Source organism: Pezoporus occidentalis, unplaced genomic scaffold (assembly GCF_034315485.1).
Source record: "Pezoporus occidentalis ecotype Australia unplaced genomic scaffold, CSIRO_AGI_Poc_V1 ctg77, whole genome shotgun sequence".
Taxonomy (NCBI): domain Eukaryota; kingdom Metazoa; phylum Chordata; class Aves; order Psittaciformes; family Psittacidae; genus Pezoporus; species Pezoporus occidentalis.
The window spans coordinates 146,504-171,640 of record NW_026916126.1 but is presented as its reverse complement, the minus strand read 5'-3'; the positions used below and the strand labels follow the sequence as shown (position 1 = coordinate 171,640).

General features: G+C 40.2%; 1 protein-coding gene across 4 annotated transcripts in view; it reads left to right on the top strand.

The window, feature by feature from the left end:
- Positions 1–25,137, top strand: part of KCNJ6 (potassium inwardly rectifying channel subfamily J member 6) — a 175,245-nt gene that overhangs the window by 122,944 nt on the left and 27,164 nt on the right. For all 4 annotated transcript variants that reach the window (XM_062602466.1, XM_062602463.1, XM_062602464.1 and 1 more), the window contains one exon: positions 9,171–10,091. In XM_062602466.1, the coding sequence (XP_062458450.1) occupies positions 9,194–10,091 (898 nt within the window). In that variant the 5' untranslated portion in view covers positions 9,171–9,193. The remainder of the gene's footprint in view (positions 1–9,170; positions 10,092–25,137) is intronic.

Here is a 25,137-nt window from a genome sequence, read left to right as displayed (position 1 = left end):
CTTGAGAGAAAATGGCACAGGATGTCCACACCATTTCACAGAGCACATGGCCCTGAGTCTTGTGTAGACTTTATGTCTCTTGGTTTTAAGGCATAGTAAGTATACTGACAGTGATTTTTTTTTTCCACTTCAAATTATCTGAAATAACATAAGGTCTGTGGTGCAGACCAATGTTACACTTTGCTTGACACAGAGGTGGCATGAGGGCCTGTGGAGAGGTCTGAGGAAGCAGGGTCTGCTGATACATTGGGCAAATGACAGTGAAAGAAGCCAAACCTGATGCAATCTTATCCGTGTTGCCTAATGGGAGCAGAGCCTGGCACATGTTGTCCCAAATCATTCCCATGTATTGTCTCAGAACATTAGCTGGCATGATGCGAAGCCAGGGCTTGTAGCTTGCTAACATTTAGCAGTACAGATTATCAGCACTGGGCAGGCCAGCCAAGCTCCTATTTACACTTCAGCTTCCAGAAACAACCAGAAGCATTCTCTTGATGTCAGTGACATTACAGGTGCAGAATTAAATGAGTCAGTATTATCTATAAGAAAGGGTCAGCTGATAGCTAATTTTTGTTTCCAGAGTTTTCAGTTGGGAAAATTTTAATGGGGAAAAAAATAACCAAACAGAAAAACAAACATGTGAAGAAGGACCTGATTCTGTTTATCTCTTCCTGTAAAACTTGAGAATACTCTTTTTTCAAAGTAATCAATGAAGGAAATATGTGGAGGAACCAGAATTTAACCAGGCCTCACACAACTGTCCTGGAAGGCTGAGCTGTAAGTCAACAGCTCAGATGAAAAAGAAAAGCTGAAGAGAAGATAAGTCATACTCTTCTCACAGGTGCATGGGGCAAAGCAAGGAGCAATGGGAACAAGGTGCAGTGATGGAAGTTCCAATAGGATATAAACAAAAAGCCCCAAAAGTTCTTAATGCTAGATGTACAGCATCTATCAGGGCCCAGAGAGGCTGTGGAAACTCCCATCCTTGCTTTGAGCAATGTAATCTTACTTTGAAGTTAGTCCTGTGCTGAGCAGGGAGGTTGTCAAGAGACCTTTAGAGGTCCCTTCCAACCCAAAATATTCTCTGATTTTAAGCAGGTTGAAAATCTATTTATTTTTTATTTCTAGCAGTTCGAGTGTGTAAACCAGTTTAAAACTGATAACACTCAGGTGAGTATATTTCCTTCATGCTGTCTTATTTTCCTGTTACTTCCCATAGAGATGAAAAGCTGAGATCTTGGTAAATACCTGAAGAAATGGTGCAACTGACAAGTAAAAGGTTTTTGCTTAGTACACATGACAGTAACTGGCAGAAATACCTGGAGTTGAGTAACTGCAAAAAGAAATCTCTCAGGGGCACATCAGACAATGACATGTTACAGCAACTCAGGGAGACGTATATCTGATGCAGAGGCACCAGAAAGCAAGCACGTGGCCAGTATTTGCAGCTATTAAGGCCTGTCAACACTGTGAATCATTAATGATCCCTATTATCCCTACTACAGCAGTTGTCAGTAGTTTTGCCACATGGAAATACTAGACATGAGCCAAGGTCTAATGTTGCTGGATGTGATGACTCAGGGTGGGACACCTGGGCTGTCTCTGGCACTGACCTTGTCCACTACTTGCAGCAGAAGAGACAATATTATGCATTTTCCAAGTGCAAAAAATGCATCCTTTTTATCTTTCTCAGCTTCTCAGAAGAAACAGTGCATCTGAGGAAGCTGTTTTCTGCCTTGGTTGTGAATAGGATAAGAGCATTATAGCAAAAGGCTGAGGTCTCACTTTTTCACTTTTTTCAAAAGAGATAGAGTACCTCTTTGACTTCTTTGTACATTGCTATGAGTAATTGCATGAGAGAGTCTTTGATTTTACTGCCAGTATTGCACACTTACCATGGTCAGGAGTCTTCATTCTGTCTTTCTGGTAGTCCTCCATTATCTAGTCTTCCACTCGTAGGTCATGATTTTCAGTGTAACCACTGCTTCCACCATAATGTTGAACTTAATCTCCCTAGTTCAACATTATCTGGAACTGCATGGAGAATCTGTTACTTTCCTTTTTGTAGCTCTTCTGGTTTGTCATACTCAGACTTTCTTATTCATTACCTGCTTAAGGTGAAAACACCTTTTGTTTTTGGCCTTTCTGATGTGAAAAAAGTGAGGAGGTGGAGCGTGAAGAAGTAGTGAGCACTAGACAAGGGTGATAGACTATCTGCCATAAGGGATTGGAAGATATTCTTAATTTAACATATAGCTAGTGACAGAGATTACTTGTACAGAGGAATATGATGAGTAAGAACATGGCACAAGTCAAAGTACATGTGCAATATCAGCAATAGCCCATACAAATGCTGATTCTGCTCAAAAGAATAGCATCTAGACTGTACTTAACTGGCTCCCTCCCAAACACTCTGAACATCAGTCACAGTCACCACACACATGAGAGAGTGAATGAGTAACATGTATGCTGACCTCAAAAACATAGGCTTTCAAGAGAACCCCTACCTGCTCTGAACCTCTTGAGGTTTTCTGGAAGCCAAATCTCCAGCAAATATCATTTATATCTAGACTAATCAGATGCAAGCTGCGAACTCTCCTTATTCTAGAAATCTATTTTTGATGACAGGCATTTGCACTAGGGATGTCTCTGAATTAACATTGGCTCCAAGCAGTCAGATTTCAGGTAATAAACAAGTTTCATAACCCAGTTTGAGATCCTCAGCTTATAGGAAGGCAAAGACGTTGATAATTAACTGTCTCCACATCTTTGCACGACCAGAATGTGTAGCCTTTTTACACTGCTCCATATATGTAACAAAGCTGAGGCTGTTTTGACTTCCCTGTGCTTCAAACGAAGCTAGGTTTAGCAAAGCAAAGGTAAAAATGGCATCCTGGAGCCTTCAGTGGTAAATTCTGTAGCAAAATTGGTTAGAATTCAAGACAAAAACTACAAGGTTAAATGACTACCAAAAACGGAGTTGTGGATATTTTTAGTTCACGTATCAGTTTCCTTTTCCATCCTTCATAATAAAAGGGCCAAGAATCAGAAATGAATGGATATGTTTGTACTGCATAGAGGCAAAATGTACCCAAGCTGATTTTTTGCAGCTATACAGGATTAAAAACTAAAAGAAAAGAATTAAAATAGTAGAACATTGCTTTTATCAAATTGGGTTAGAAGGCAACGATGAAGCAGGTAGGGTGAAAAAAGGTATCATCTTTACAGCCTCTTTTCTAATCAGAAACATACTTCAATTTGCATTTCTTTTCTAGTGAAGACTGCTTCTGAAATAAATTTAAATCACACGCATGCTCTCTCTGAAATTATATTTATGATTCTATGGGTACAAATAAGTAATTTGGCTCTTGAAGAAATTTACCAAGTCAGTGTTGATTGAACATTTCAACATTTCAAAATGAGGACTAGACGATATTCCCAGACAAGTGAATAGATAATCTTGTATTGATTTCAACAGCACAGGAGCAGATCTTAATTTATTTCTTTTTCAGAAGAAAACCTGCATTTTGTGATAATGACTGCTTACAGTTGTTAGCTGGTCAAAAAAGGCTCCATTTTTCTTATGTAAACAAGACTCTTTCTCCTCATATCTAGTGGTAGTACACGGTGTCTTGCAGTATGGATTACCTGGTCTCACTGACAGTGATACAGGCTGTGTTCATCAAACAGGCAAATCCCCCTCTATTCTAAGAATATCTGCTCCTGTGCCCTCAGTGCTCATCACACGTAAGATTTTAGAAATCTCGGAAACAGTGACTAATACCAGCCAGAGTTCAGGCAAAGCATTTCAGAACCCACCCGTCTGCGATCTCTCTCCGACTTCTCCTCGCATCACAAGCAAGAAAAGAAACAGAAAGACACAGACTTAAAACAGTAATAAACAATGCAGAAAATGTCTTGTGCTATGCTGCCTTCTCCTGATGTCAAAGCCTGACAACTTCTTAGAGACACCAGGGAACAGAAACAGCCACATGGTACTGCCAAATATTCCACAGATGAGTTCAATGTCAGGGAGGCTTGTAATCACAGCAAATGAGAGGTGAATACTGAAGACAGTTCACAAAACAGGGATATGTTTTTGTGTGAGGTGTCCCTGCCCATGGCAGGGGGGTTGGAACTTTATGATCTTAAGGTCCTTTCCAACCCTAACTATTCTATGATTCTATTCTATGATTCTAAAAGGCAAGCTCGGATCTTACAAATGCAAACATACAAGTAACTAAAAAGTTAGCCTCATCCTATCAGGAAAGTGGGGTATGACATGCATGCAGTCAGAAATCACAGTCAAAATGATGTCTGCTTGACGTTTTTATATGCGCAATAAAGCCCTTGAGAACAATTTGTAGATTATAATTATATTTTTTTAGTGAATTTTCAGTGAATTCGTATACAAGCCACTCACAACTGTGTTACAAGAGATAAAATCAGTCTATTAAAGTACAGCGAAACATTCACTGAACTCTACATCAGTTTCTGCTATGAAAAGGTCAGTTATAAAATGTAATATTCTCTGTTGAAAATCCTAATTATTTTGCAGATCATCCTACAACTCTAATACAGTATACAATGAAAACAGGCTACAAGTATTTAAATCAGACACGTTTGCCCTTTAAATACATCCTTTTGCTTTTGTATTTGTACAGTACGATGACAAGATTTCTGAAGCACTACCAAAGTACAAAAAAATCACAATGTCAGTGATAAAATGATTACTTTTCGATTATAACAATATGTTACATTCAGAGCCATGGAAGTCATGAGAGCACCTTCTCTGCATTTCATGGTTTGTTTTGACACTGGACTCATGCTATTTGACAGACTCTAAATTAAAATATGTGCTTGGAAACACTGGATTGTGCCTGTACAATGCTGTTCTGGAACAGACAACACCAGGGCCACAACACTGGTTCCATCTTTACTGGAAAATAAAATGTTCCCATGCACTGGCACGCAACACCTTGTGGGGTAAAATTCCTAGAAAAGCTCCTGGCATGGTTTTGACCAGTGCAGAACTTAGTACACTCAATTTCTGGCTACATTTCAGGTGTTAGCATGGGACTCAGACTATTCCTAATAAGCAGATTGTATGAGACTACCCTGCTTTGAAAACAACAGGCGTTCAATAATAAGTGTGGGCTGCATCCCTCCATTTAGCCTCCATGCTGAAGAATAGGCCTGGGCACATTCAATTTGTTAATATAGCCATAGCCAGTACATACTGCTATGATAAACACAAGTGAACTATTCAGGGGCTTATTTAGGAGCACTCCTTTTGATTTGTTGGAAAATAAGTCACTAAAATCTCATACATCATATACGCATTTGCCTAAAAGTCTCACTGAAGCAAATGCTTTGATCAGAATAGTCTACATTGGCCTAAATTGGCACCGTATTTCTACCTGACCTGTGTGTTCAAACAAACAAAATGTTTGTTGGGAGAGAGGTAACTGTTCCAAACTAGAGATTTTTTCTTTGGTAATTCTTTTAATTTTTTTCAGTGCAGGTTAATATTATGTATATATTTTTGTCATGAAGAAAAGCAAAGAGAGTAAAAATAGCTCTCAAGTGAGATAGCTGCTATCCTCTGTTCCTGGAACCATGACAGCCATTATATAACTGAAAAGAAAATTAAATTATATAAACAGCATAAGCTAATTGGTTTTATATCAAGCAAAAATATAATTAGTTGAAGTGTTTTGTGGCAAAGGCATTGACAATATGTAGCCGTTCCTCAGTCTTAGTGGTGAACAGGGATCCTGCCATGTGTTTAAAACTTATTCATCAGGCATTTCCATGGAAACACACAGATGCACAATCCTTGGATCACTTATTTCAGAAACTGCTGCTCCCAAGGTTCCCTCTGGAGTGAGAACTCAGACCAGGAGACGGTGACAGGCTGTGACTCTGATCTAGAGACCTCCCCATAGAGGTATTTGTTGAGTCTCACAGCAGGATAACTTAGGTGAGGAAAAAAGTAAAACAGAGTCTTGCATAAAGAGAAAGACTAAAAACTTGACCTTGATTTTCCTCTCAGAGGCTGCTTCAGAGTTAGGAAATGACAGCACTGGAAAGAGCCTGAAGAGTTTATGAAATGGTCAGATGCCCCCAGGGAGATTAACATGTGCTAGCAAGATGCTGTACTGAGAGAGACTTTGGTTAAATGTAGTCACTGGTTTTGGTTGTCGAAAGCTGCTCTCTTGTATACCCAGACGGCAGTCAGCTCTGGTGTGACCTCTCAGGGTTAAGAAAACTCCTTCCAGGTTGGAAGGGGCAGGTCTCTGAAGCCTGTTTACAGTGACGGCCCGCCACCATGTGCTGGAGAGCACAGCAGCTCCTTGCTCCTGCTACAAAACCTATGGCCACTTGAGAAAATGCAGCCCTTACCTCTCTCTGTGGGTCAGCTCATGTACTGTGAAAGACGGGAAAGGTTGGTTGCAATGCACAAGGGCTTGAAATCAAGACAAAACATTTTGAAAGCATCAGTAAAATTCATTGTATGAATAAAAAGGTGCTTCGCTGTTAGGAAGTACTTCCATAGGAAATATATGCTGCATGAAAAGCAGGCTACACTTGTGCAGCACGTGACTGGTAGGCATCCCTGCATGGGCATGTCCCTTCAGATTTCTCCTAATGCCAGTAATGAAACCAGCACCTGTGTCCCCTCTCAGCCCTGCTATGGTTTTTAGTACGCTTTTCTGTTTTTGGTAAGAGATGCTCAGACAGGGAGGTCTAGTATATGGTTGGCTTTAACAGCAAGGTTACAAGTAAGGTATATTCTCAAACGCAACAGGGGATGCTTGCACCCTGTCTCTGAGTTCATGCTAGGCTCTAACTGGGAGGGTAAAGTAAAATATTCAAATGTCTTAATGAACCACATTAAACTGGCATTACTAGTCCAACATACAGTCCATTCAGGTCTCAAAAGCCAGAGCCTTCATAGGCTGTTCATAATTATTTGAGGGGTCTATTACTGCGTGATGTGATAGCTCCGGTGGACTGAAATCCCCTTAGGCACAATAGAGAGTTAAGTGTAAAGTGTGAAGCCTTAACTTCAAATTTTCTGACTTTGGTTTAAGTCTGCCTCACAAGGTTCCTGCAATGCCTTTTTACTGTGTTGATTTCGTCATGCATTATATAGCATTAGTGATAATGCAAGTAGGCACACTGTCACGAACTGGGTTAAGTTCATTCGGAACTGACTGCCTTGTGACACAACTTCCAGCTCTGTCACTACCATCAGCCTGAATAATGCTCTATTTAGAGGCAGCAGCAAACTGAAGAGATGACACAGGATGGAGCACACAGTCTTAAAACACAGTACTGCTATCAAGTTTTAATGCTACTGTTAAGAGAGTCAGGCCAGAGCCCTTCTTGCAACACAGAAAAGGCTGTGGGCTGAAGAGAAGCTTGGCTGTCAATAGAGCTAGCCAAGAAAAACAACCAGTTTTCAACACTTTCTTTTTTCCTGAGTATTTCAGTCATCCCTAAAACTTTACAAGGGTCCGTGATCTTTCTCCACAGGGATGAGCCCGCACATCTTGAAAAAGCTACAGGTGCTATAATACTTCACAGATGATCTGCTGTGTAGCACAGATCTCTAAGAGTCAGAGACTTAAAATGTTCTTTAGGCTATACTGACCCACCAAAAGCACTCCTCGTGTAACCCTCTGGACCAGAGCTCAGGCTTTCCCTGAGCTCCTCCATGCAGAAGTGTTTGGCTCTACTGCCCAGGGCACTGCCAGGTGGGCAAACTCAAGCCTCTCCAGTGCCAGAGACAGGACTGCTGTGTCAAGCAGGAGCTTTGATGGGTTTATACCTCCATTTCCCAGCCAGGCAAGAGGCAACCAGCTCTTGGGAAAATGAAGTACTTCCCAACCAAGGCTGCTTGCTCCCAGCTTTCTGCTTGAAGCTCGCCACTCACAGCACCGACAACACACAGGTCAAAGCCCTGACTGCTCAGGAGGAGCATCTCCATAAACCGATGGTACAACATCAGATCAGTCCCGCTATATTCAGAGTCAAGCATCTAGGCGGAACCAGCAGAAGCTTTTTCCCTTCACAGCCTGGTGGCAGAAGCAGTTAGCCAGAAAGGAAAAAATTAGGAGTTCAGGAGCTGAAATTCCTGCAGGAGCAAGTCCCAGAGAGCAGAAGGTTTTCCAGTAAAAGGCAGCAATTACTCCAGACCTCCCCATGTCCTCAACTTCATGCAAAACACATTTGATCAAACCACTCTCCTCCCCAGTATGCTCTTTTTTTTTCTTGCACATAAAGATAATGAAGCTATTTATCTCAAAATGCTGGGAAACTAAAGTTAAAAAGAAACACAGTTACAGGCATTTTGAGGTTCTAAATACTTGTAAAGACACTTACAGAGGAATGCTGTTTAGGCCCACACAGAGAAAAAGGTACATTTGAATCAAAGGCCACAGGCACACTGAATTAAAATGAAATCATGTTATGAAGTACTCTATGTTTTACATTGCTGGGAGAAGGACACACAATTCCCTGTCTCAATATCAGCGAGACATTGATTTTCTATGTAAATGTGCTTGAATTGCTCTTGTTATATATTACTCTGGAGCCTGCCTTTCCTCCAACAAGAGTAGGATTGTTCTTTCTTAAAACTGATGTTTCTTGGTTTTTTTATAAACTTCTTATTTTATATTTGCCCCATAGCAATGCAATTGATAGAAAAAACAGCTCAACAATTGTTCATTTTCTCTGCTCATCTTGTTGGCTAAAGCCCCCAAGTGAATCCATTTCCTCATTTATACCTGCTATCTCCTAGATCTTACTTGGTGCATAAGAAATCTCATATATTAAACTGTTGGGGGGGGGGGGGGGAAGAAAGATCTGCTTAAACACATCTTGCAGAATTTAAATATGGGTGTAGAAAGGATGACCTAATAGATAGGAAATGAGACATTTCCTTCATAGTATTTCTGTTTAGCAATAAACTGAGGATGCTTGGCATCATTTGGCTTTCCTGTTGTGCATTCAGTAGGTGAGCAAAGAATGAGGGTAATAATTTTATTGATTACTAGCAAATTACTAGCAATGCCGGTACTACCAAAAGAAGCTGTGTGTTGACATAGAGAAATAATAAGAAAAATAACTCCTGCCTTTTTCTTGTTTGTTTTTCATGGCAGCTAACGTACTGGAAGAAGACTCAATGGAGCAGGACATAGAGAGCCCTGTCGCTATTCATCAGCCAAAGTTGCCCAAACAAGCTAGAGAGGATCTGCCAAAAAATATAAACAAAGATTGTGCCAAGAGAAAAATCCAGAGGTATGTTAGGAAAGATGGGAAATGCAACGTCCACCATGGGAATGTCAGAGAGACTTATCGTTACTTGACTGACATCTTCACTACCTTAGTCGATCTCAAGTGGAGGTTCAACCTGTTGATTTTTGTCATGGTTTACACTGTGACCTGGCTCTTCTTTGGAATGATATGGTGGCTAATTGCCTACATGCGAGGAGATATGGATCACATAGGGGACAGCACGTGGACCCCATGCGTCAGCAACCTCAATGGGTTTGTCTCAGCCTTTTTATTCTCAATCGAGACAGAAACCACCATTGGGTATGGTTACCGGGTCATCACGGACAAGTGTCCCGAGGGAATTATTCTGCTTTTAGTGCAGTCTGTTTTAGGTTCTATCGTCAACGCTTTCATGGTTGGCTGCATGTTTGTGAAAATATCCCAACCCAAGAAGAGGGCAGAAACCTTGGTTTTTTCTACAAACGCAGTTATTTCCATGCGGGATGGAAAGCTGTGTCTGATGTTCCGAGTAGGAGACCTTAGGAATTCACACATTGTAGAGGCATCAATACGAGCCAAGTTGATCAAATCCAAACAGACAAAGGAGGGGGAATTTATACCACTCAACCAGACAGATATCAACGTAGGTTATTACACAGGGGATGATCGTCTCTTTTTGGTTTCACCACTGATCATCAGCCATGAAATTAACCAGCAGAGTCCTTTCTGGGAGATTTCCAAAGCCCAGTTGCCCAAAGAGGAGCTAGAAATTGTTGTAATCCTAGAAGGAATGGTGGAGGCAACAGGTAACATTTCTTATACTTTGTATAAGGTAAATGCTTTAATTTTAGAAAGGAAAACAGTGGTTGTGCTTCACTTTAAAAGAATCACTTCAATAGTCATTACTTTTGAAAAAAGCATCAGTTATCTGGTTAGCTTCAAAATTAAAAGCATGCCCAGTTTAATTGTCTGTTCCATCTTGCCTAATGGAATTACTGTTGTTTCTGCTCTGTTTGGAAAATGGGATAGCCTTGCTCATTTTCAAAATTTTTCACAGCATGTCACCCAGTTATTTGTCATTCTACTCAGGAGCAACCCAACTACTAGGACCTTATGGGATAAAATGGTTTAGAAAAACAAAATCAATACAAATCCCCGTTTTTTGGAAGCACCATAGTTCCTGCTGCTTTCAATCACCCATGGGTAACTGCAGAATAACTGCCTGCCATGTGAAATTCCTAGCCTGTTTGGATCCTGTAGGAAGTGATAATGTGTTCAGTTTTCTCTTTTTGCTTGCTTGTTTGCTTGGTTTTGTTTTAACTTCTAACATGGGGGTTATTCCACCTTAGTGCACAAAAGATCTGCTGGTTTCGTATTTCACCGAGGCACCCTACACACTGCAGAAGTTTACAGAACACTTAAAGCTGATGATAAAAACAGATATGGTATGTTATGTCAGCAGAGACTTGTTGAAAGGCTATTTGGTCATTACCTAAAATTACACAGCAGAACATCGGATATCACTTGATGCAGAGAAAACAATGCCTGGAATTCACAGCAAAGGGACTAAAAATGTTTCTGCTCTGCATTAAAGCCAGAAAATAGTGTGAGTATATGTTCTCTAAGGCTGCTGTATTTCCAGCAGTCAGGATGCTGATATTCTTGTTCTAGGAGTTATTTTTTTCCTGTTACTGACACCCTCTGAAGTGAGTAAATGTAATCAATGAAAGGGAATGGTGATTAGAAAATGAAGAAAAGATATGCTTGGGGAGGAAGAAACAGTGTAGGAATAGAAGAACAAGATTTTCCATTTTTCACCACTACTGTAGCAAAAGCTAGGGAATTTTGAGGATGTGGATTACACATCTCTGACAGAGGTACAACCTTTCTAACCCTGACTCATGTTTTGCAACTGGAGCCAGGAAATAAAGAGCAGTCTTTTACTAGAACATGTGTGTGTGTTTCACACATCTATTATGTGGTGTCAGAAGAAAACTGCATTTGTCACCATATAATAAACGTGTGAGACAAAAATGGAGCAAAAAAATATTTGAAAGGAACTTGGCAGAGAATTTGAAGTGGTAAATGCAAGGCTTCCAGATTTTGCAGGAAGTAGGTGATACTGGAGAGAAATCAAGATGAAATTGCTGTTTCTGATACTCACAGTAGGCACAAGATTTCAAACTTCTGCATCACCTTTGGGTGAGACAATGAGGAAATTGCTGTTTGCAATTAGCAACTGAAACCATTTGAAATTTCTGAGTTGCAGCTAAATGAACCTGACATCCCACAGAGTGGTGGGTATTTTCATGTTTACTGAACTCCATTTTTTCTAGAAAAATGATTGGCAAGTAGTAGAAGAATTTAAAAAATCTCACAGAAAATACCTGTGTGATCAAAAGACAGTATACTTCTGCAGTGCATCAAATGTAGCTTAGCTGTCTTAAGCCTCGTTCCTCTTTATTGTTTAGTCCTTCCTTCCTTACCCCATTTTCACCCCTGCACACCACTCACACGGCTCTCTGGGCTCTCCTTAGCTGCTCTGATACTCAACACATTTTTCCCTTGGTCATTATCATCCTTCACCAAAGGGGGCTACCTCTCAGACTGCTTGGTCTGGCAAAATTTAAGTTACAATGCTAGAAGAGTCCATATTAACAAAGAAACTGGATGCAGTGATTTGAAAGCCCACTGAAGCCATCTGGGACTAAGGTGTTACCCTGGCACTGGATAGGTAGCTTCATTTACCATTTTAAGCTTCTCCATTTTGTTCTGTTTGGGTTGGCTCTCCAGTTGCATGCAATATGAGTGAGGGCATCAAATAATGCCACTTAACTATGGCATCAGAACGATTAATGTCAATTACCAGGACAATTTCTAAAGCATGTTTGTGTAAGTAGCCACTTATTCTGTGCTTTGCCCACATGCATTGGTTTATTTTTGTTGAAGGTGCAATCAGACCCACTTTCCACCAATTACAGATATTTTCCCTCTTTGAAATTACAACCATAGATATATAATTTCAGTTACAATATGGAAAATGCTGAAAGCAAACTTGGGCCATCATACATTCAAATTTCCTTCCTATACCCTATGTAGAGTAAAAGCATCAAAAGCAGTTGCTTACAGCAGCAATCTCCAGCTCTGGAGAGCAAACGGTACGCTGCCCATCATACCTGCCAATACTGGTCCAAGTCATGGCATACAAAAGTATTAAACCTTAGACTAAGAAATTGTGACCTCAGCTATATCAATATCACTGTTCAGCATCACTGCTCGTGGGTCAAAACCAGACGGGAATCATTCAGTTATGCTATTCATCAGGAAAACATCTCTCAAGTTTGACCAGTGAAAACAATCCTTTCTCTATTTTCAGATTTTCCCCACTCTGACAATATTTATGCCTTTAATGAGAAGTAATACAGTGGAAAATGCTAAGTATAAACATTTGCTATTCCTTTTACTGTTTATTGATGTTATTCTGCTTAAACTTTTACTGAGCAGATGATATCATTTTATACATATATTATGTTTTCTACTTCAAGGGCTCCAAAATCATATCTACCTGTAGTATGAAACACTGCTGTTTATGTAGTATCAATGCAGTGAACTCTGCATTGCATGTTAGGACAGGAAATGAAGAATAATGCATTTTATTGAAGTTGAAATAATTAACCAAATTAAATTCAGCAGAAAAATCAGATCAAGAACCCCCTAATTCTCCTTTGAAGCATTACGATATCTTTCCGAGATGCAAAAGAAGTACGTATGTCTTCACCAAAGCAGATAAGCAAAATATGAGCCTAGAAAGTATGACTACACTTCAACTATTCACATTCATTCTGCTATGAAGATTACTTTGAGGGCAGAATTTTCAACAAGGCACTTTAAATAAGACATGAAGTCAACCTGACTATTTCATACAGCATCAGCAAAAACTCAGAATAAAACTAGTTTTTAAAAATGTTCATTATGAATCCTTCCAATATGCAATTTTCTGTATTTAGTTACAATGACATTCAAAAATATCCCCTTGAGTTCAAAGGATAACACTCTTGCAAAGATTTACTCGTGTGGTTTTGCTGATACTGATGTACATCTCTCAAGTGTCCAAAACGCCCAATCATGGTGTGAAGTATGTTAGGCTGCCATGAAGCAACCAGTGAGCCTTCATGAATGGGTGGCAAAAGTCGAGCCAGATGTCACCATACCTGAAGGACACATCAGTTGTTTCCATGTTTTGCAGCCCTCGTTCCATTTCCTACCATACTAACAACAGGTAGGAGTTCCAGTGTAATGCAAGGATTTATACTAACTCTGCAAAAAGTAGAGCAACATTCACCTTCAACAAGGAAGCCATTTCTGAGGCACTTATGCTTCTTTTAGTGTCAGACTACAGCTGTGGCACTAACAGAATAGCCCAATACCAGCAAAAGCTCTGGTCCCACACTCAGCACTAAAAAGCAGGATTCTGGCATCCCTTCACTCCTTAGGTGAGAGCTGTAACAAATGCAAAAAGAACTAACTGGAAAAAACATGGCTAACACACTGACCTCAGTTCAATAGTGTTTGATATTTGCCACTCAAAATAGTTGGCTTATTTTAAAGTGCCACAACTGTTTTAATATTATTTTATGGAGACCACTTAAGAGATTTGTTAGAGAACAATTAAGACGGTTGTTAGAATATCCACATTTATAATGGTGGAATTTGAGAAAATGTTGATTTTTGGTTTTTCTCCTTAGACCAACAAAGAAGCTTAGGCTCAAAGATCCAGAACCCTGCCTCCCTAAACAGCAGGCACAAAAGCTTGAATTTGAAGAACTTATTTGTTTTAAACTGTAAACAAAAATCTACAAGTAAGAATTTTTTATTATAACTTAATAGCCCCTTTTTAATGAAAGGCTTCGAACTCAAACATTTTTCACTACTGAAATTTGGTTTTAAGGGATCTCATAGCATCATAAGCAAACTAGTTATTATAAAAAATTATACAAGACTTCCAAAATTATAATTCCAATACAGGAAATAAATTGAGACCAAGAAAAGGTAAGTCTTTTAAATCTGGGAAGATCAGGTGGAAAAATGAGGTACGTTATAATATCTGCAGAACCTGAGAAAGAAACTGAGACACTCAGAGAGAGGGATTTACAAAAGGAAAAAAAAAACAGAAGTATCTTGAATAGCCCATAGCCTTGTTGGTAACGTCTTTCCTGAATCATAAGCAGCCTGATTTAAATACCCCCTCTAAACCTGCACTGTTCTACAGAAAACAGTATTTTCTAACACATTAAAAGAATATGAAGTTTTTCAAACTACTCAAGCCAGCAAGGCCCTCAAACTTTGAGAAGCTGTATATGGCCAGCAGGGTGCACTAGATGATGCTCTGCCATTCCTGCTCCCCAAAAATAAAAACACGAAAATTGAAATAGTACCAAGGAAAGAAACTTATCTACACATATATAACTGTCAAAAAATAAGCCACAAAACTAGACATATAACTGGGCTCATACGGATTATGTTACAAATAAACTTGTAATAGTGTGCATTTATAATTCTGACACACGGGTAACTTGAGAGCAGTATTTGCAGATTGGTTTATAGATATGTAAACAAATACACTTGCCAGCTGTGGAAAATGTGTATAGAAAATAATAAAATGTTCACATAGATGGTTACTTATATAGTAGATGATGCTATCAACTAGACAAACATTATATAAAGCTGTTCCCACTCTTCACTACAGCCCCTTTGACTGACTGACCTATTGTCTTTTTTATTTCTCCTGGATGAATTTCCATATTTACCCCTTATCCTTGCTCAAACCTAGTAAATATCTCCCTCTGCCATGTATGTTAACAGTTCCAGCCACTCAAAACATCTCAACAGATTATGCTCTCTCTCCAAATAAGCATTGCTCCGATTACAGATTTTCTACTAAAGGGTTTTTTCCGCTCTTCAAAGAAGAGATGTTTATGCTCTCAAATTGCTTCTTAAGGGGATGTAGACCACAGGAAAAAAAGAACCTGGATTTCTCACACCCAAGTGCTCCTGCAACACAAGTGGTGAAAGCAGATTTGATTTTTGGGCTCCGGCATGTGACCAACATACATTGCATGAAATGCAATTTAAACAGGGTTAAGAATAAATGGTTTCTGGTTTAAGACGGATCATCATCATTTCAGGAACGGTCAGAATACAATGGTTCTCCAGTCTTTACGTTTTCTTTCTGTTTTAAAAGTTTTAATATCTCTGTGTGCTAGATGCTAGACATGGCCATCTAGGTTCACCAATCCTTCTCACTCGTCAGGCTGCACACATTATCTCTTGTAGGACTCATGATCTCCAAGGCCAGAGGAGTGACAGGATCTCAAAGTTGTGCTTTATGTTCCCCTAGCAGAAGGGCACAGTGGGAAGCCTCATTGACAAGCCCTGACTTTACTGCCCACCACCAGGTGACTCCCCCTAAAACCCTGCTATGGCAGACACTCAACAAATACTGTTGCTTCCAGCATGGCTTCAAGCAACCGTGTTTTCCAGCAGTTTTAGTCCAGAAGCAAGGCATCTGTGAAGGTGATAGTGTGGAGTAGCTGGGTCTCTAGTTCCAGCTCAGACATTGAGGTATAACTGGAGGAACCAAGAAAATAGAGGCTGAGCAGCACTGGGAAGTGCTTGTGTGCCCAGCACCCACACAGACTCCATCACAAAGAGCTCCACTTTGCAAAAACAAATGGATGATTCTCTGCAGAGGGCACAGCAGCATTATCCAGGTCAAAGGATTCCCCAGGCAGTATTAGCTCACTGAATATTTTTTACCTGCTTACAAAGTGGAGACATGATTTCTGAGCCCTCCTGAGAAGTGCTTCAGGACAATGAAGTACCTTTTACATCTCTGAGCGCTTTCCAAGACAATAGCTATGAACTGAAGCATGCTCAGTTTGTCCACTTGGAACGGTGTCAACAAAGGGTCAGCACTGAAATGGCTTTTTTTTTTTTTTGAAAGGAAAAGTATAGTTAGCATTTCTAATTTTAGACTTCTGCTTTTGGCCATCCAAGGCTGCTACTAATCTGGAGATGAAGGCTGCTAATAAGCCCCTGTGCTGAAATCCCAAGGCACACACTGAGTTGGGTCAGGGCAGTGTCTCACCCCTGAAACTTTTGCCAAAATGAACTGATTCTTTCATGTTGATTACCTTATTTACTCATGTTTGATCTCCAGATATGAAGCACACTTAACTAGCCTGCAGTTCAAAGCCATGGGAAATATTTTTGGCAAACTCTTCTTACCATTATCTCGAAAAGATTTCACTTCTCCCCTTGGTGTTTATTTACTTCCAACTATATAATATTGTTTCCTCCTGTTCTGTCTCTATAATTATTGAACTGTAACAAAGGATAAGCATTACACTCCTTGATAACAGCAAGGCCCTTCTAAAGTTACAAGTATTTACACTGGTTTCTAATGAATGTAAGCAGATAGATTATTCACCATCAGCAGGAAGCTTTCACCAAATTGAATAGAGCAGTAACTATAAAGTCAAAAGTGACCTCAAAGATTGAAGAATAAGCAAGCAAAGCTGTTAACTAAACCAGAAATTCAAAGTAAATGACAGATTAAAAAGAACAAGGCTACAGACTGCAGCTGACCCCACTGGCTACATAAAGTACATGAAACAGAGAAGACTTACAAGTATATGCTACATATCATAGAAAGCCATTGCCAGCACTAAGAACTCCCATTATGGCATATCTTCTGGGCTTCCCAAGGCCACTACAAAGGAGTCCTCAAGGGGTTCCAGCAGAAACAAATTACAATTGCAATGGTCTCAGTGGTTTCAATCTTGGCATTTCAAGGAAAATCAAACACAAATTTGGACTCACTGACATGCTTTGCCAGTTTTTCACCACCCTTCTGAACTCTAGTATATCCATGTAGGCAAAGAGGGCTCAGGGAGCTGCTCACTTGTGTCACTGAAAAGCAGCAAACTACCACAACACTGGTGAGTCTGAGTCCAAGCAGGAGCAGAAGCACCGGTTACAGCATATACACACAGACTACTTAGCCTGAGCAGCCACCCATTTATCAGCACTCCCAGCTGCAGCAGATGGCAGCATTAATCTCTGCTGCCCACCTGGAGAGAGGCTGGCCTGACCTTTTCCCTAAAGGCAGAAGACAATCCAGAGCTTCAACCCAAGAATACATTATCAAATAGTCATATTCCAGTGCAGCATGCTCTCAGGTTAATTTAACAAGGTGCTAATGTCCTCGTAAGTGATGCTGAACACCTACAGTTTATTATTACAAAGTTGATTTTGGCGTAAAAGCATTTCCACCTGTAGCAATCTGTACAACTGGCAAGCAACCCACATCTCATTTTTGTGGTTGTACTCCACTCCTCACTTCTGCAAGCCTGCTGTATTGGCAGAAGAGAGAGAAAGAGAGAGGATCTTCCAGGAGTGATGAGGCAGCCACTGTGATAACAAATACAAAAAGTACAAACAGCTCGTGTGATCAGCCTCATGCTCTTGCTACCTCACTCTCTCTCTGCATTCCCACCAGTCTCAAGAGAATTCAAGAAAAAGTCACAATGCTTTCTGAGATTTCTGTGTTTCCTGGGTTTGAGTTTTCATTTGCTGGTATTTCTGTGGAATGGAATTATTCTTTCATTTGAAAAACAGGATTTTAATAAATATAGGATTTTTACATTTCAGGCATTCCATTCTTGAACCTTAGCCAATAAAGAAACTCAATTTAAAGAAACATTCAAAACATGAAAACAAAGCAAAAATGAAAGAGATCTTCAGAAAAAAAAATTTCACTGGCTATAAGAAACCCACTTGAGATTACTAAGGAATGAGAAAATTTTATTTAGAAAACCAATTCAGGGGGAATATTTGCATCAGCCCCCCATACCTCCCAGAAATAAATAATGGGAAGGGTAACACACACTCTTGGATATTTTCTGCCCTGCAAAGGATGCCAGGTTGTAGTTTCTCAGGCTCCTCCCAGCAGTTTAACTTTACAAAGCCATGAACTGTACAAGTATTTTCCCCAGACAGACCTGATCAGGTCTTGATCTCACACCATGAGCACTAGAAGAGGGCAACTGCATAGTTGGGTCAGTGTGAGTACAGGCCACTGTCATAGCAAGGGAAAGGGACAAGGCAGCTAAAACATCTGCTTCAGGACAGTTCACAGCACTGGCCAAGGCCAATAGGGGATCCAAAGCCCCAGAGATTTGTTACTGAAGTCATAGGTGCTACTAAACAGAGTTGGAAAAGGCCAGCATGTCTCTGATGTCACCAAAGGGATAGTGAGAATAAAGGAGGAAAAAGACAAGCTGAGGAAAAAAGTTGGAAACACCACTGTCTACCTCTGCCATTAGGCACAGGCTTCCGAAGAAGATGAATGGGTTCAGGTTCACAAAGACAATGAACATGGCTGCCAACACTAAATTCATTGGAGTAAAATGAGTGAAATTCTTTGCAAAACCAGTTCTAAGCAATTCATTAAACTACAACTACTAAGCTACAACTACAAGCTACCCAGCAAGTCAATGACACATACCCAAAGAAGTCCTTTTGGTGAATAAGGCCAGCTACATGCTGGACTGTGTTAGTAAGAGTATACCCTTAAACTTGAGAAGAGTGACTGTTCCTCTCTGTTTACCAATAGTGAGGCCACCTCCTGTGTGCTGTGTTTAGTTCAAGGCTCCCCAGTATAAGATAGATACAGACTTAGTGGAACAAGTCCAACAGGGCCACCAAGACAGTCAGATGCTGGAGCATAGGACACACACAAGGAGACGTGGCAGGAGCTGGAACTGTTCAGCCTGGATAAGAGTCAGTGCAAGGGAATCTTACCACTGAACACACCAGTGGGAGATTAAAGAGAAGATGGAAGCTGGCACATCTCAGAAGGGCAGGGTGATAGGACAAGAGGCAACATGCACAAGCTGTAATGCAGGTAATTCTAATTAGGCACTAGGAAATAACTTTTTTTTTTTTCCCATAAAGCTGGTAAGATCCTGAAACAGGGACCCAGAAGGATCACCAGGGAAATATCCATAACTTGACTGTATAAGCCCTGAGCAACTCGAAATCTTTGGCTGTGCTTTGTGCAGTAGGTAGGGCCGGATGACTCCATAGATCCCTTCCAGCCTAAATTAGCCTGTAATTATAAAACTCAAAGCCAGCTCCTCCTAGTATTTTATAGATGTCAAGAACTGAATGGCTTTGAAAAATGAGTAACAGCTAACAGCTTTCATTGTTCTCACACATCACCATTTAAGAAATTGTGGTATATATACTTGAAAGCTGCTCTGTGGCCACCATTGAACCACTGGAGACAGTACTGCTTCAGAGAGGGGAGGCAGAACTGGGTAAGGAGCATGACTTCACTGATGTCAGCAGGCAGGCAGCATGTGCAACCAAGCTTTACTCCAGGAGGTCTAATGGAACAGGAAATTTTAAACTTGTAAGCCTGTGCTCCATCAGACAAGCAGTCTTTGAAGAGTGATCCAAAGATTGCACTAACTCACAGCATTCCCTCCTTGTCTTGGATTTTGTCCCATTCCCCTGGCCACAGTCACTCTCTTTTACATTTTTCTGCCCCTCTAGACAGTGAGGGAGATTGAGATGGGCATCCAACATTGCTATGATCGTCTGCCTCTTTGTGCATTGGATGGGCTTTGTGTGATTCACACTGCCAACACAAAATCCAGTTACAAGCAATTGCTCCATTACCATTGTTATCATTATTGTTATCGTCATCCTTGTCACCATCATCATCATCATCACCACAACTGGCAGCCTTGTATCTAGCAACAGAGTCAAAACGTTTAAGTTTGTCTTTGGAGGAAGCCCTAAGGCACATCAGGGCTGACAACTTCTATTCCACATTTCTGGCTGATGCGGGCTAATATGAACTGAAGAGACATGGACTTACCACTAAAGGAATAAAATCAATCTGACTATGAGCTGCCAGGCACCACCATAAGAAAAAAGATCTATGACTCAGCCAGTCCAACTAAATTATGCTGGCACTTCTTTTAGTCAGCTGTTAGGTTCCTTTTTTTTTTTCACCCTTGCATAAGTATTAATTTATTACCCTTAGATCTCCAGGATGGGAAAATACCCCTTCTCTTTCCATAATTTTCAGATGCTTTTTCCATTAGTCTCTTTTTATAGTGAGAAGACAACAAATGAGCTGCTTTTTCAGATATAAGTGCAGCAATGATTTTCTATCTGCCAATAAAACCATGACAGATGCTGTGAAAAAGTGTAGAAGAATCCAAAGCCAAAGGTTTTGAGTCAGTCAGAGATTCTTGTCTGGCCAAAAATCTTCAAAGACAGTAGACATGTCTATACAGCTGTGAAGCAGGGAGGGTTAGATTTGCAGTCTGAGGAAAATGCCCTTTTCCTGCCTTAAGGCAAGGGCAGGCTTTTTTGAGAAAACAGAGGCCAGCATCTGCCTTCACAACACAACTGTCTCACTCTTTGCCAGCACCTGACTGATCATCTCACTGATCACAAGCCTTTGTGGGTGATTGACCTGGTCTCATGTTGTGTGCCCTTATTACAGCAACTCAAACCTTTCCAGAGCATCTTTGCAGAGTATTCATTTCAGAAATACAAGCTGGAAGTACCAGTATGTTTGTGTGTTGAGACCACAGCAAAGAGGTCTCTCACAGCACTTCCACCACAGTCTACAGTTTGGGGCAGGGCAGGAAGGGCAGCCAACACCAAGAGAAAGGGATTGATGTCAGGGCAAGGAAGGTATCATAGCAGCTAGTGCAGAATGAGCACAAACCCACCCTTCACAACTGGCCTCCTCCAGGTTCTTTCACTGAAGAACAACAACTGGTCTGTTCCCCTTTCCGATTTTACAATTAAATTGCGCTTTTTTAATTCCCTTTCTGTAGCAGAGAATAATGAGACAAAGGTCTAAGTCCTTTCAAGAGAAAGCTTTCCAAATAGATCCATTACTCATTTTCCAACTTACAGTTGAATTAGAAACAGTTGAATGAAAGTTGCCTGTCTGCGCTCTAGAACAGCTTATTTTATAACTGGACTCAAATTCCTCTTTAAGACTCTTCCCCCAGGGCTTGAACACAAGTAAAACAGGATTTTAAAATCCTGTTAAATTAGTCAAGATCCAGGGTTTAAGACCTAAGACATGAATCTTAACCTTGCTACATCTGCCTTCCTTTATCCTCCAAAGCAATATAAAATACTGTTCAAGTATTCAAAAGCTATCAGTGATAGAAATCTAGTTCAGGAACATCTACCAGTGTGTATCAAATGTTTAATATATATTTTTGAACCTGACCCAAAGCTCTCCCAAACCTGTGGAGTAGGTCTCAGTCTCCAGCGGCCTTTGAATTAGGACCCTAAAGGAATAAATTGAGCTGTGCAATGCCTGTCAACTCCCTAATGGCCTCAGAGAAGAAGCAATTAAGACTAATTAAAAAGCAAATGAAAGATTAGAAGCAGATAAGTGTTTATGATCCAGATAAAGTACTCATACTGGGAGTTTTGGCTACTAAAAGGGGACTTCATGACATTTGAAGAGACTCCATACATATGGGAAGAACGATGGTATCAGACTGGGTATCTTTCCCTCAGGCATGCCGTATTGCAGCACTCCTGCAGTTGTTCTCCACAGCCATCATTCTTCTGAGTACAGATGGAACAAGCTGTTCCACAAAGACAGCCCCAACAAATCTTGAATATTTCATCATACAAACTGTTCACGGCAAACACAAACACTGCTATGTATGAAAATGCTTGGTCCTTTAAAATACATCTTATTCTATCTCCCTTACTTATGTACTAAATTCACAGCCTCCTACCACACTTTCCATCTGTCATATGGAGTTTAGTGCATAATCTATTACAGAAAAAGGAACCAAGAGCTACTGTTTCATCAGGTATAGCAGGTCCATTACAAATACGTCATGATGATTTCATTTAAAAGATAACAGAACTAGAACAGAGAGCTAGGGACTCTTGTAAACACACACAGATATCAAGGCTCATCATCTTTATGGCAGCCAAGACAGAGATCAGCTCTATCTCAGAACTCTTTTCATTACACTAAGTAAATATCGAAAAAAAAAAGTAAAATATCTCCAGGAGTTCTCCTGGAATTTTTTTGGAATTCTTTTTCCTTCAGAAGCAAGGAACTATCTTGAGCATGAGCCCTGTTTATAATATGAGGTCTGGACATCACTGTTCCAGCATTGCCATGCTCTTCTCCTTCCTATTTTTTCATATTCCCACTTTTTTTTCAGCAGACCCAATAGGCAGACAATCTTAATATTTCAAACAGTGTTCTGAAGAGCCCAACAGCCCAACCTGTGATGCCAGAAAGACAGCAGCCAAGTTTTACTGATGTCTACAAAGCAACCAAAACAAAACAGAACGAAAGTTATAAACAGTCATAATAATTTTTACCCAGCAACTCATACAATATCTTCCACCTGCAGGCTGCAGAACAGTCAGGGCATGGTAACCTAGTGCTGTGATTCTCTCATTCCCACATTCTTCAGTGAGTTTTGATTTCCAGCTTTATGCAATGCTCCACTGAGACATAAAAACCCATGTGGAGGGAACACAAAATTACCACATTCTGTTTTTTGCAGACGAAACACTAATGTAAATCTCCAGTTTGCAATATCGGGGCCAAGCTAGAGGTGAAAAGTTGTAGGCAGATTTGCAGCAAGTTGAAAGGAGGTTTGTGTGACTGAGGAAGACAGGTGTAAGGAATTGCAACAAAGTGGAGGGATGGCTCATGGCACTTAAAAGGCCTTTAGGTGTAGATAATGAACGATGCCTTTAACTTGCTATGTCAATACCCCATCTTATACATTAATATGGGTATAATATGTATGTGTGTGCATGTCTATAAAATGGCTGGATGAAAATATAAACAAAATATATAAGTTAATTCATTATGTCTGTCCATGGTCTGCTAAACTGGCTTCTGGTATGAGTTGTTTCTTCTGTCATCTCCAAAATTACCTAGTCTAAAACAACCCCAGAGCCTCTGAACTTCAGAAAAAAGGCAGAGCAAAAAGTAATAGCCAAAACCTAAATGTATAAATATCCAATGCTCTTTCCACTGAATATGAACCACTGCTTTCATGGTTCATTTGGTGGAAATGTGAGACAGATCATTCAATGCATTGGTGCTAAAACACATAGTTTTGTAGTCACAGAAAGGCTGATGGCTTGCGACCTGAAGGGAGCTGAGCAAGGCAGAATACAGCAGCCTGAACAGGAGAACAGAGGCTCAGATTGTCATCCTCCCCAAGGCAAGTTTTCAAGGTCTGGTTTGACTCTCATCAGTCTATTCAACAGATATTGAGAGTGATGCTACCCAATTTTTATGGACACCTTCTATGTCAGACAGCCAGACACTTCTCCCGCTCTTCGCAGCCCAGTCCCTCAGCAGGACACTAAGTTTGCTTCCAGGCACCTGGCAGGATGTAAAGACACAAGAAAAGTGTGCACTGTCCTGCAGGGATGCAGGAGGTATCACATCACCCATGGAGGCCCAGGTAATTTTGAAGCAGCTGCAGTCTGCCCTTCAGTAGCATCCTTCAACCTCATTTCCCCCAAAAAGCTAGGACAAAGCTATCATTAGCTACCAGGAGAGCAGTATACTTCAGCCAGATACCTTCCCATGTAAAAACATAAGATACAGAATGCTTTATCTCCACTATTCCAGCTATGCAGAAGTTAAGAAAATAAGGAAAATTCAATTTTAAAGAAATTTAATAGCTATTTCATTTGAGGATGGACATAACTCACTTAAATGGACAAAGTACATAACATACCTGTAGATTGTTTAAGCAAAAGGAGAAGAAAATAACACAGAGCAGGAAGAGGTAAACTGTCAGTAAGATTAGCACTCAGTGCTGTGAAAGCAAAAAATTGCAGGTTGTCTCATAAATCCATATTGGCATTTATATGTGTTATAATGTCTTTATCGTGACACCCTGTAGCATCACATTACAACTGAATGATGAAGCCATGCTGATATAAAAAGGATATTCCAAGCAGGTAGTGGTAATACACAGCAACTGTATTTTCTATGTAAGTCATGAAATTACAATAAGCTTAGCCTAGATAATCTTGTAAAAGTAATATTTACACAGGGGTAGTACGCTTCTGTTCTCCAGACTGTAACATATTGAAATTCCATTAACATGAGTCTGAAAGGCCTGGTGCTAAAGGGACCCTGAAAACAGTTGTAACCTGCCAAGGAAGAAATGCAATTTTCTCAATCAATTTTTTAACCACAGATTGTTAAAAAACACTGAGCCTGTAAGATCGCAATAAATACCAGGGAAAGTGTTTGTGCAGAGGCCACTCACCTATACATGGTCACCCAAATCCCAGGCAAAGTAACACATGAGGAACGTGGTCTTTTCATTCATTTTATGGATATAGGGTTTACATTTGTGGAAAGAAAGATTAAGCAAAAGCAGAGGCATTGATACAAATCAAAATATACTTGCTAACACAGAACATCTTGCAAGCTCAGAGGCCGATTTCTACATTCATTGTCATTCTGGTTATTAGCTCCTCAATCACAGACCAGTAATTGTGCTAAGAAAGAAAGTAGCTGCTTTCTGCAACCTGGCATAAAGTATTTAGAGCATATATTACAGTTAATATAATTTTTCTACCAGTTTGAAACTTGTATAAGTTTGTCAAGGAGAAGGAAATTTGCTTGTGAAGAAGTTTTGTTTACAGCACAAAATAATTTTGATAACAAAACACAGCCTTTTTCAAGGTGCCCCTATGGGCTGCTATCCAGAGAGCACTTGTTTAGAGTCCTGA